The sequence below is a fragment of the Silurus meridionalis genome, chromosome 23 (genome assembly GCF_014805685.1).
Source record: "Silurus meridionalis isolate SWU-2019-XX chromosome 23, ASM1480568v1, whole genome shotgun sequence".
Taxonomy (NCBI): Eukaryota; Metazoa; Chordata; class Actinopteri; order Siluriformes; family Siluridae; genus Silurus; species Silurus meridionalis.
This window is the reverse complement of record NC_060906.1, coordinates 12,468,975-12,482,699: the sequence shown is the minus strand read 5'-3', so window position 1 is coordinate 12,482,699 and position 13,725 is coordinate 12,468,975. Positions and strand designations below refer to the sequence as shown.

The 13,725-nt window shown below is 36.8% G+C and overlaps 1 protein-coding gene across 1 annotated transcript; it reads right to left on the bottom strand.

Annotated features, from left to right (window-relative positions):
• Positions 1–4,053: 4,053 nt before the first annotated feature.
• On the bottom strand, positions 4,054–10,050 carry tdh (L-threonine dehydrogenase). The gene is made up of 9 exons (XM_046835601.1): positions 9,902–10,050; positions 7,292–7,491; positions 7,084–7,126; positions 6,888–6,958; positions 6,316–6,465; positions 6,015–6,187; positions 5,823–5,913; positions 5,262–5,531; positions 4,054–5,168 (listed from the first exon to the last, which is right to left on the bottom strand). The coding sequence occupies exons 2-9, from the start codon at positions 7,479–7,481 to the stop codon at positions 5,029–5,031; spliced, it is 1,128 nt and encodes a 375-aa protein (XP_046691557.1). The 5' UTR covers positions 7,482–7,491; positions 9,902–10,050; the 3' UTR covers positions 4,054–5,028.
• Between the last annotated feature and the right edge of the window lie 3,675 nt (positions 10,051–13,725).

Sequence of the window (13,725 nt, the reverse complement as noted above, 5' to 3'; positions counted from 1 at the left end):
TGAATCTCACTGTAGCCTTTTTTATTTACGCAAACATTGAATTTAATTGCTGTTCTACACTGTTCTACACTTCTTTCTTAAGATGTGTGTAAATCACAAGTCTTGCTTTAAAATAGGCAAATATTTATAGTGCTATTGATGTTAGTAATATTCCTATAATGCAGTATTACTCTGTGCTGCAGAGCTTTTTGTTCTTTTCACAATAACTAAAGCCAGAAAGGACGGCTTGCCAAGTTTTGTATCTAAATCTGGTACGGCATACAGTATATATTTATGCTATAAACTTGAGTCTTATCTCTTTTATAGTAGGGTTGACCGAGAAATGTGTAATGATAAGATTTATTTGTCTTGTGTTGAGAACTATAAATAATCAGTAAAAAAAAACATAAAAGGTGTTTATTTATGACTGAACAAATGTTAAATAGACCGCTGTGTCCTTCAAACGGACTATCGTGTGTATTTAAAAGTTATATAAATGATAGTTGTGTATGTAGCAATGTTTGTTTTATTTTTAAAAAGGATCCTTTTTCATCAAATAAGCATTTTGCTAGTGTCACTGCTTGCAATATTATGTATAAAAAAATCGTTTTTTATATTGTACTTCTGTTTAAAGGTTAAAAGTTAATCTGCTGTCAGCTGTGACTGTGCGTATGCTGTTTGAAGCAATCAAGGGAGTAAAAACCTAAAATTGGATTTTTGCTGACTGAAACCTATTGTCATACATGCTCTCCACATCCCTCAAAGAAGGTCAAAAGGTCAACATCAGCAGTCCATCTCTGGATTAATTCCAAAAAACAAATGTTGTGAGTTGTTTTCACAAATTAACTCTAATGGAAATGTTTTGCTTTCAGATATATTTCAGTATTCCTCTTAAAAATCTAAAACAAGCATTTTACAATATGTATTATGTACTATACAAACAGCTTTAGTATATTAAAATGCAATATTAAAATGGCCATGTTTTGGAAACAAGCTTGTTTAAAGTATTCTAAAACAACATGTTTATATGACAGTGCAGGTTGGTTACTTAGAGTTCACATAGCAATAGCTTGCCAAAAAATCTACACCACAGAGTGTTTTGGCATTTCCAACACAGACTTATCATGAGACTGAGCCAGGTATCTCACTGCATGCCCAGCTTCTGTGTAATAGGCCTGCTCAAGTCTCTGCCTCTCTAATTGGGCAAACAGAGGGGGTGTGCATCTTGCATAACACTTCATGTGTAATAGGAAGCATTTTGGTAAAATATTGTAGCTTAATTTTTTTTGTTCATGCATCTATTACACCTTGCAGTGTCCTAGTCATGGTCAACTGTTTTGGCTCTACAAAGCAAGTATATGAAAATCAGCATGACTACCCATAGCGGTAGGTATGTCAATTATGATTTGGCATTAAAAAAAAATATGCCATGCTCAGAATGCCATCTGAAGACCAGCTATTCATACATAAAATATCCATGGAATTAACATCCACACATCAACATCAGGGTTTATCCCTTTCCTTTTGTTGGTCAAACAAAGAGCTGGTTATACTTTATAGAAGAGACCTGAATAGAGAATATTAACAACCGAAACATGAGTACATGGAGTCACATCTATGAATCTGTCTAGCATTATTGAAAATATCATTAGTTTCTAATGACTGAGCTCTGACCTCTGGGGTCAAGGAGAGTGCAATAATCTATAATAGACATAATACTTGTATTCTTATTATTAATCAACCAACAAATAAAAATATTTATGATATGAATTTGGGCTTATTTGCCCAAATAATATGTTTCATAACATTCAATGCTTATTACAGTATTATGTAACATTATGTAATAGAAGAGGAGAATTTGTTAAAATTTTTTGCATTTCTACCTGTGTACACACCTAACTAGAGTGTTTCTATTTAAATAATATGCACAGCGGGCAATATTTTATTCAGGATTTCAATAAAAGAGCTATTAAATACTTCAGTATGGTTATTGTTTTATAGAAAATGTGTGACAAAAATACGGTAATATTACTGCTGTTAATATGTTTTAATGTACATTTTTTGATTAGAAAAAAAACGTTTGTTCCGAATTTCTCACATGTCTTGGCTAAATAAGTTTACATATCACACTGCCACCCTTGCCTTAACACTAGACACAAACAGGACTATTTGCATTTATTTATCGCAATCATGAGTTGGATTATTTACGGCTATTTGCCTGCCTTATCTTGCTCACATTACACATTCTGCAGAAGTTCCCGGGATACTGTGCCATGTAGCCTGATTTAAGCATGCAGGGAATATATACTGTCTTCTCACTTATCCAGTAACAAAAAAAAGAAGCCAGCGGCTGCAAATAACAAAAAATGATGTTGCTGTTGGAATTTTTTTTTTTTTTTATGTTATAAAACATGTCTGTGATATAAGACAATATGAGAACCTTTTAGTTTGTCAGGTTTGTAGCACAATGTAATCTTTAATATCATGATGGGGAACAGGCTTTAAGTCTACATACTGTAGATTACTTGTATTTATTTGAACAGGCACAGTGCAAATGAATGCACAATCAAAGCAATTAGTTTGCACTCCTGGAAACATTACGCCTATTTAAGCAATTTCATATCCTGCTGGAGTCATACAAAGGGCATGCGCTCTTGATGCCTTTTAATGTTTTAATTTTCTGTAAAGGATTTATGTAAAAGTCCAACAAAGGTTTAATAATATGTTTATTTCTTACTACCCCATTTTTTTTTTAAGTAAATGTAAATAAAAACAGATTGCGATGATGTGAAATTCTCACAATGCTATATTTTATTCACAATAGAACAGAAAACATAAAAAAAATGTAACTATGGAAATGTACCATCTTAAGGGAAAAATAAGATAATTTTTAATTTAGCTGCAACACATTCAGAAAAGTTGGAAAGGGGCAACAAAAGTCTGGAAAAAGTAAGAATTATTAAAATTAAACAGCTGGAGAATCATTTTGTAAGTAATTCTGTTGAGTGACAACAGGTCAGTAAGATGACTGGGTATAAATAGTGTATGTTAGAAAGCAGAGTCTCTCAGAAGTAAAGATTGGCCATTTTTACCAATCTGTGAAAAACTGTGTCTAAAAATTGTGGATTTTGATCATTTCAATAATAAGAATTTCAGAAAAACATAAAATATTAATATAAAATTGCAAAACAGTTGAATATCTCATCCTTTACAGTACATAATATCATCAAAATAGTCAAAGAATCCGGAAAAATCTCAGTGCACAAGGGGCAAATCAGAATGTACTGAGGTAAAGTGTAAAACTGTTCTGTGGTCAAACAAATAGAAATTAACAATTTATTTTTTCACACCACATCCTTCAAACTAAAGAGGAGAGGGACCATCCGACTTATCAGCGCTCAGTTAAAAAAGCCACATCTCTGATAGTATGGGAGTGCATTAGTGCCTGTGGAATTGGCAGCTTACACATCTGAAAAGACTCCATCAATGCTGAATGATATATAGAGGTTTTATAGCAATAAATGCTTCCATCCAGAAAACAACTTTTCCAGGGATGTCCTTGCATATTTGAGAAGGACAATGCTAACTGCATACTGCATCTATTACCTTGTAGTAGTGGAGACTGGGTGCTGAACTGGCCTGCCTGCAGTCTAGACCTTTCATCATTTAAAAACATTTGGTGTATCATGAAACAAGAAAATACAACAAAGGACACCCAGAACTTATGAGCAGCTAGAATCCTGTATTAGACACATATGGGACACCATTCCTCTCCCAAAACTTGTCTCATAAGATCCCAGACCCAGAAGTGATGATACACAGTGATCTTTTTTGAGACCTGCTGCAGCCCTCAAATTCAAATTGACCATCTTTTGAAAGTATCTCCATGAAACTGGTATTCTCACTTTATACATTTGATACGTTCTGTTGTTTTATTGTGAATAGAATATTGATTTATGACATTTTTACACAATGTACAAACTTGTTTGGAATTGGTGTTGCAAAAAGAACACCTACTATTATCAATATTTGAGAAGATTTTACCAACCGATTTAAAAAAGGGAGGCAAAAGGACAAAGTCTTAAGATGTCTTTATTAATGCTGTTGTTGAAACTGTGTGGTTTGTGAATATAAAAGTTCTAACACATGTATAATAACTTTTTTGTTCTTGTTGACCCTCGGGTGACTGTCACTCCCCGGCAAATGCAAAGCAGCTGCTTACATTTTTACATTTCACAAAACCTTTGATCGCCGACATTTTATGATAACAAAAATTCATTGCATTGTTAATAGGCTGTCCTAGCATTTTAGTACATAAATTAACGATTAACATGGCAAGCTCATATGAAATACTTAAAAAATAAGGGTTTATATAGAAATCATTGTCCATATAATAATATGAAATACAAATAATAAAAATACAAATGCATTACCAATAAGAAAAAAAAAAGACAAATAAGATCATTTCCATGTCAGCAAAAGCTAATAAATAGATAAATAGTGCACAAGAAATTTAAGAAAGGGTGCAAGTTCACACACTGCATGGTAGTTCAGTAGTTAAGGCATTGGACTACTAACCATAAGGCAGTGAGCTCAAAATGTAGATCATAAAACCATTACATAGCAGAAAGGACAATGTAAGGAATATAAAAATGGTTCCATTGCCAAGCCGACCCTTAGCCCCACCACTGAACACCTGCATTTCCTTTACAGAAAAAAGGATCTTATTAGCTTCCACTATCTTGGAGCCTGACCGATGTCTGATTCAAATTCTTTTCACTTTTACAATTGAATTATTAAAAAAATACTCAAATGTAATAAATAAAAAGATATTTGGGAGATTATATTCTGTAAGAATTGACAGTCACCATTCATTTAAATGCTATATCTCTTACAGTAATATACACCATCTTTATAACTTCCTTCCAAATAATCCAGACACAAAAGAGACAGAGACCATATAATTATTTACAAACCAGGGATCTCTGTTCTCTAAGGCTATCAGTCTTTAGAATATGTGTGTACAAGCTTCAATTCCTTAAATTTGATTCAGTTGGCATGGGCAATTTGAGACTCTGAACCAATGAAGTTAAGCATCGTCTGAACCAGCTCTGGCAGATCGTATTCATGCTTCCAGCCCCAGTCATTTTGGGCATTAGAGTCGTCAAAGTTCATGGGCCAACTGTCAGCTAGACAAGAAAATCACACATCAGGAACATTAATATACCTTCATATATATTAATATAACTTCATACAGGCACATTAGCGATCTTGACACTTACCTATCCCCTGCCGTACAGCGTCAATATTGTATGTGACTTGCAGGTCAGGCAGCTGTTTCTGAACCTCCTGCACCAGCTCATCAGGAGTGAAGCTCATAGCGTTGATGTTGTACGTGCGCATAGATAGTGTCTCAGCTGGAGCTTCCATGACCTCGAGCGTAGCCCGCAAACAGTCGTCAATGTACATCATAGGAAGTCGCGTGTCCGGCTTCAAGTTGCATTCGAACTTGCCTGTCTTGACAGCATCGTGGAATATCTGCACAGCGTAATCTAAAGAGCAAAGACAGAGCAAGACTTAGAAAAACATTTAAGTCATGTTGTCATATTACATTCTTTGTCTTTTGTGCAATGGAATTCCTTGATAATGATACACAGCAAATTAAGTGGCTTCCTATCAATGCATGATCAACTTTGATCAGGGTGTGCTTGTAGTAGGTTCCAGGACCAATTAAGGACCAATGTAAAGGGATCAGGATTATGGCCAAATCATATTGTAAATGAGTCTTATTAAAAGCCTTATTATTACACAGATATAATGATGGATGACTGAGGTTACTGTACCTGTCGTTCCACCACCAGGCTGTGAATCTGCAGAGATGATCCCAGGGTACCGGAGACAACGGAAGTCAAGACCGTATCGGTGATGGTAGTACTATTAATGGAAGAACAAATGGTTGAGAAGAAATTCAAGATGACTGTGAGAAATATTCTGAGCTACTATGAAAAGCTGAATATAGAACACATGCATCTTACCTCGCCCATTAGTTCAGCATGGACCTTAGAGACACCGTAAATGGTACGAGGCCGCTGCACACAAAGATCAGGTGTTGGGTTACGAGGGGAAGTTGGACCAAAGGCACCAATTGTGCTGGGAACAAAGAGCCGAAGCCCATGTTCTGCAGCAATGTCCAGAATGTTGTGAAGACCTAAGAACATAGAACACATGCCACTAAAACATTTTACATGCATTTGAAATAAGTTTTAACTACTCTTACTATATTAAATGCAAATTATAAATTATTTAATATATTACGTTAAGTTTATGCAGGCATACCTGTTATGTTGACAGCCCGGGCCAGGGCCACATTAGCTTCCCCAACAGCACTGAGAAGAGCACTGTAATGCACTAACCAGGTGATCCGGTTGTTCACGACAATCTCTCGCAAGTTCTTATAGTCCAAAATGTCAGAGTAGATAAAGGGGCCTGTAGAGAGATCAGGAAAAATGCCACTTCCATAATCAGAACTCATGTTTTCTGGCTTTATGCCAAGTAGTCAAACAACCATTATATAATACAGATGGCAGTGTACAAATTACTTCATACTGTCTTTCTGACCAAATTACAGAGAATTGCAGAGGAACGAGTTATAATGATATGCTAGTTAAAAGAACAGCTATAAATATAAGTACCTGTAGTACAGGTGTATAATTGCTTGGAAAATAATCCACTGAAGCTGCTTTCTACATTTCTACAGACTATTTTTATAGATACTGAAAAGAACAGTCCTGCTATCAAAAACTGCTACAAAGACCGCTTTGTTTATACAAGTAACAGTAGAATAGCATTGAAAGACCTGCTTTTGAACTACAGTTACATGAGATACAAAAAGAAAAGACGATACTCACCACTGTGAAAGACATGGGTCGGTGGTTTCCTAATATCTGAAAGGATCACGTTGTTCTTCCCATACCTCTTTCTATGAAACAGAATAAAACATCAGGTTAACTTTCCAGAAAATCGGAAATTCTGAGAAAGTTATACAATGACCCGGAGGATTAGACATCTATTACTCAAAAAGACAGTAAACATATCTATCCTTACCTCAACAATTTGGCAAGCCCAACACCTAGTTGCCCAAGGCCACCTGGAATAGACCGAAAAAGCAGAACAGTCAAATAACAGGAATTTTTTTTAAAAAGTCACCAGTTGCACAATTCCTGAGAAGAAGCTGAAATCCAGTAAACGCAACAATGGTTGATCATGAGTCATGAAATTAAGCAACATTAAATAAAGTGACTGTTAGTCATACCTGTGATAAGGACTTTTGGGTGATCTGTTTCAGAAAAGGACACCGAGTGAAAGCTGGCATCTGATGCACTGGTTACTTGTCGGGGAGAAAAACTGACATGGCGCACTGCCACTGCTGAAATCTGGCAACCACATCCAGGGGCCAGAAGGGCTTTCTTAGCCACCTTAGTCAGGGCACGGACCACTGGCATCTTCAGTTACCTGTGAATAAAAGTGGGTCGAAAATAAAGCAGGGATTATAACTAAAATGGGAGGTTTTTGTTTTTTTAAACAATGCTCCACATACTATATCTAAAGCATTTTAGTGAACCTCTGAAAAATATACATGTATACGTTTATATACAATTCTACAAACTGAAAATCAAGGAAAGAAAAAGTTATATTCTACCTTCCTTATAACTTAAATTAACCTTGACAATAAATACTATAAGTTTTGGGGGGGTTTTTTTGCTTTTGTCGTATTGCTATGTTGCTATCTTTTAGATGGCTAAACACAATCAAGCTTAGGGTTCTGGCAGCCGGTATCTGGTCAGACCAAGGTGAATTTCTTCAATCAGGTCATAGAAACAAACTAAATAAACTGCTTGATGTAATGTGACACAGGGGGAACGCGACGTGACAAATGCCGCATGTGTCGAAACCTTATCTCTGGCCGTTAGGCGAGTATTTATACTGCCCTGCCTTCGCGAGCGGCCAATCAGCGCGCGGGAATAACGGGCGCGTGAGGCGATTAAAATGACGCCACGAGATCGTCTCGTGTCACGTGCGCCCGTTCTGGCGCGGTGAGAAGGAGGCTGCAGGAGAAATCCTCGCGTCCTGACCACGCGGAACAAAAACTACGGGTCTGTGTTACATCTCACTGACTTTGAGAGAGATGCAAGTGGAAAATAATTCTATGGAAACTACACTCATTTACTTGAGCAAAGACTACAGTCTTGAGAGTCTTGAGCAGAGGCTACAGTAACACATCAGCATAAAATGCAAATAATGACAGTATAGATATGATTTGCATGGTGGGTGATCTCATTGGGATTTTAATCACTCACAGTGAGTTTTTTTAGGTTAATTTATAACAAGGTAATTACATCCTCATTCCACTCATAAGAACAAAAAGCATTCAGAGTTACACCCACTTCATTAACAACCCAACAGGGCATTATAACATCCTCATTCCACTCTTAAACCTGAAATACAGTCAGGGTTACAACTGAGAGAGAGAGACAGACACAGAGAGAGACAGACAGACAGAAAGAGAGACAGACACAGAGAGAAAGAGAGACAGACACAGAGAGAGAAAGAGAGACAGACACAGAGAGAGAAAGAGAGAGACAGAGAGAGAAAGACAGAAAGAGAGACAGACATGGAGAGAGAGACACACACACAAAGAAAGAGACAGAGAGAGACAGACAGACAGACAGACAGAAAAAGAGACAGACACAGGGAGAGAGAGAGAGACGGAGAGAGAGAGAGAGAAGAGAGACAGACAGACACAGAGAGAGAGAGAAAGAGAGAGAGAGACAGACAGAAAGAGAGACAGACACACAGTGTGTGTGAGAGAGAGAGACAGAGAGAGAGACAGAAAGAGAGACAGACAGAGAGAGAGAGAGAGACAGACAGAAAGAAAGATAGACACAGAGAGAGACAGACAGAAAGACAGACACAGAGAGAGACAGAAGAGAGACAGTCAAAAAAAGAGAGCGAGACAGACAGACAGAAAGAGAGACAGACACAGAGAGAGAGAGAAAGAGACAGACAGACACAGAGAGAGAGACACACACAGAAAGAGAGAGAGACACAGAGAGAGACAGACAGAAAGAAAGACAGACACAGAGAGAGAGAGAGAGAGACAGAGAGAGAGAGACAGACACGGAGAGAGAGAGAGACAGAAAGAGAGACAGTCAAAAAGAGAGAGAGAGAGAGAGAGAGAAAGAGAGAGAGAGAGAGAGAGAGAGAAGCCCTGCCCTATGAAGCATGCTTGTCAGAAAAAGGACAGTCGCAGATGTAATGATCCACACAGCACTGGATCAGTAGATCACAGTGTGTGTGTGTGTGTGTGTGTGTGTGTGTGTGTGTGTGTGTGTGTATTGGTGTCTATACATTTGCGAATATTAGTATGAAAAGACATCATGTGCTATTCTCTCAGCTGTAACCTCTACAGCGGGACTCTTAGCAGTTTAGCTCCCAGGCGGTGGATTCAGTGAAATCTGATGATCTGCTGTTCTTTCTCATCAGTCCTGCAGTCTGTGGTGTGATATTTTAAATATCGAAAATATATCATTTCAGAAAGAGGATCAAAATCCGGAAATGAGACACGCGTCGCTAAGCTAATACTGTGCCATGGTGCTCGCAGTCAAGGCTATTTGGAAAATATAAATTGTAAAAAAAAAAAAAAATCCCACTGGGCCGAAATAAACTAAGAGTCACACCAGGACATAGAAATGTCTATAATGTGAATAAGAAATCACGGTTACGCGCATTTCAATCAATTTAACCTCACCGGAATCAAAAGCAATAGACTGATATGTTGCACTTCCTCATTTCAAATCATTAAAAAATCATATAATGTTATTTTAGACAAAAAAGAAACAGGATATTTCTGCATGTTGCTTACCAATAAGCTAGTTTAAAATGATAACGCTCGACCTGGCAGTATGAGATGCTTTTCCTGCGCTGCTCCTTTAACTGGGTCAGCGTGCTGATTTGTCTCTTTCCACAGTTGCATCAGCTAAACTGAGACGCTTTTATATCAGCGACCAGCTGCTTTCAAGAGAAGCCGGTCTCCGCTCTGATTGGTGGAACTGCGAAGGCGCGGTCTCGACTCCAGACCACACCTCCTTGCCGTCACTGATATGCTACAGCGCGTGCCCGGCGTGGGGCCCAGCGAGCAACGTGGTGCTACTTACTGACACACGTCCAATTTTTCTTTCGGTGTAATTTCTTTGATTGTATTAGTTGAATTCATTTAGAAAACATCTCCATCTCCATGCTCATTCCACTGATAGGCACAAAAGGCAGACCGGTTTACACCCAAGCACTATTTATATACATCAATCAATAGTCAATGCCTGTTTTAAATTGAGCTCCTGCACTGACAGACAGACAGTGTAAAAAAAGATACAGAGAAAGAGAGTGAGACAGACAGAGAGAGAGAGAGAGAGAGAGAGAGAGACAGACAGACAGACAGACAGAGAAAGGGAGAAAAGAAAGAGAGAGACAGACAAAGAGTTAAAAAAAAGAGAGAGAAAGAGTGACAGAACGACACAGACATCACTGACGTCACTGATATTCTAGTGCACGTGCCTGGTGTGGGGCCCAGAGAGCAACATGGTTCATTCTGACTCTCAGCCTTTCAACATGTGCCTGCACTTTTACTTTCTAAAATAAAGGGACTAAAAAGACTTCTTAAATCTGACGTTTTATCTTATGTGTCATTGTACAGGTTGTCCCACAAGTCTCCATGCATTAGAAAAAAATATTTTTTTTTTTTACCAAAATAATTGTCACGGGTAGATCGGGAAGCTGTTGCAAGATTACGAAGAACTTTATCATGAAACATGGCGAGCACATCGCACACAAGACTGTTGCAAAACTTATTAACAAACTGGAAATGACTGGAACTGTCAAGAATTGTCGAGGACAGGGGTCACCAACCTTTAGAAACCGAAAGCTACTTCTTGGGTACCAATTAATGTGAAGTTTGACACACAGTTTGATACACACAGTTTTCAGTTTGATCTGAAATAACAAATGTGCTCAACTGACCTTTTATTATATGTTATTATTAATAATGAATAATATTCATCTATGTAAAGACACTGATCATGCTAATGATTTCTCATAATTATTAACAATGATTTAACAAAGTAGGGAACAGCTATTTTTTAGAAAAGGCCAGCGGGCTACTCATGTGGTCCTTGCGGGCTACCTGGTGCCCGTGGGCACCATGTTGGTGACCCCTGGTCTAGGTCTAGGAAGTGGACTTCCACAAACATCCATTGTACAAGGTGCAACCAATGTGCTGCTGGCAAAATTGTCTCATGTGTTTGAAGACTTTTGGGACACCCAGAAAGTCGACACCCTATAGTTAATTGCTTAAATAAAAAAAAGTAAGAAAGGAAACAGGAAGGGCATGGAGTTTTAATAGAATAAAAAGATGGGTTTTTTTGGTTACATTTTTTTTTTTCTATCCTGCTTTTTCTTACCTTATTAACATGATTCAAAAAATCTGAGAAATAAAGCGAAATTTCATGCACAACAGTTTACAAAGTCACTGAGATCACTTTTCTCCAGATGTTTGATGTGCTGCCATATGATTGATTGAAAAGTGCATCAGTAAAAAAGGGAGCAGAGGTTCCTAATAAAGTGGCCAGGAAGTGTATATGATTGTTCACTTAGTAAACCTCTAAAACATGTCACTGACTGACGATTTAAACACACACACATTTTTATATAAAAGGCTTCCTAATGTACAGTTTACTATATGGTTAGAAATCTGAAAAGGATGTAAGAAACCCAAATAAAAATAAAAATTTCAGGAGAATAGGAAAATATAACTCCTGTAAATGACCCTGCATAAAACAGACAGGTTAATGTCTCACTCCAACACATTTCCATGCTCCCAGGAGGTGCGGTCTGATTACAGTGTGAAGTCAAGTTAGTGTTAGTTTTTTCAACCTGAGATACGTGAGCAAACATACTGCTCAAATGGATCCTCTCAGTGCTTCTTCCCCTCCCCCAAGGAAATACTGACTGCTTCTCCTAAACTGAACACTTCTTTCTCTGTCTTCTAGGAGGAGGAAAAAGCTGACAATTATACATCTACATCCACACTACATGCATTTTTTTATTTTATACTAAAAATAAACACAATTAAAGAAAAAAAAATGGAATTTGCCCTTAAATCACTATTATCTGTATATTATATATACAATATTATATATATTTTATTTATAGGTATATATTTATAAAATTCTATTTGTTTTACTTAAGTCATTTGATTTCTCTGCTAAACAATTACTCTCTCATCACGTTCCTGCATTTCTACATTGTACTTTTGATTACATCTACATTAATTCAATTGGCAGATGTTTTTGTGCATCTGTAAGTGACTTTACAGTTGAGAAATACAAGCGATTTATCATGTCAATAAACATGAGAAGTGTCATACAAAGTTTCAGTCATTGTTGCTAGGACAGGAAAAGATACAAATGATTATTAATATTTATTCTTGATTTTATTCTTATAAGATTAATTTATAAAATTGTATTTATGAATTTTCACATACATGATCAAGCGTTGTTGAAAGTTGAAAGAATAACCAGTTTCGAATAACGCACACTATGCAAATATAACCATACACCTGACATGCAGAGAAATGGTTTCTGTTACGACTGTTCTGTAACATAAGAAGAATAAAAAGATATAAAATAGAATTAGAAATACAGACTGAAAGGAATGAACAGATGAGCCCTAAGTGGTCAAACACTGTCGAACTTGTAGAACTGACTTTTACACAGATAATTACTATTTTAAAAAACACTGGCTCTCAAAATAAAAAGAAAAATTAACACTGATTTGAACTTGTTATTTTAATAAATAATTTGCCTGTGTGCAGGGGTGTAGCCATCTTTTTAAAAGGGGTTTGTTGGGCGAAATGTCTAGTGTTACCTGTTTTTTTTTTCTTCAGTTAACCGTTGTGTAATTGACAGGTTTTATTTTTAATCATAATTTTTTTGCTTTATATGCTTTATGATTATATATGATTATAAAACAGAAAGAAAGAAAGAAATACAACAGCTTGCCACTGGGACAGTACCCTTAAAAGGACATTTTTGTACCTTTTTTACCCCAAAAATGTATAGTTGTACATTATACTACTAAGAGTATATTATTTACATATTTCAAATTGTATTTTGTGTATGCACAGTACATGGCACACAGTAATGGAGACTTGCACATTCAAATAATACTTCATTTTGTTCTATTCTACAGTCCATGTTTCAGGAATAAAACAAGTGATTCAAAACAAACTATTGAAAGAAAATATGTATTGAACTCAACTGACAAACGATATCAATTATACAATGAGATGAAATACACATTTAGTGTCACTACTTTTAAGCTTCCTGGCTGGTTTGTTTAAAAGTAGTAGAATTTTACACAGTGTTAAAACTAACATATATCTCAATATATAAAGCTACTTAAAACTGCCAAAAGTGTTTCTGCAACAGGCAGAGTTACTAAACATTGTGCAACACAATTCGGATACCATATGGCAACTTACACTGCTTGATTTTTTTGTAAAAAAAAAAGGAGTAAAGCGTTTTTTGCCGCTTTGAGCTCATCGCAACCGAATGTTGGATACAGAGCAGGACCGTGGATGCGACTCGAGCTACAGTACTAGGGTGTGTGATGATGACGTGACAAGTGAGTGAC

What these genes read in the sequence shown, in the direction of transcription:
- tdh (XM_046835601.1), bottom strand. Translation starts at nt 7,481, where the DNA reads ATGCCAGTGGTCCGTGCCCTGACTAAGGTGGCTAAGAAAGCCCTTCTG. An exon ending in ATGCTGAACTAATGGGCGAG is followed by an intron (nt 5,914 to 6,014) that starts GTAAGATGCATG and finishes TTCCATTAATAG; the next exon opens with TACTACCATCACCGATACGG. An exon ending in GCCTGGTGGTGGAACGACAG is followed by an intron (nt 5,532 to 5,822) that starts GTACAGTAACCT and finishes TTTGCTCTTTAG; the next exon opens with ATTACGCTGTGCAGATATTC.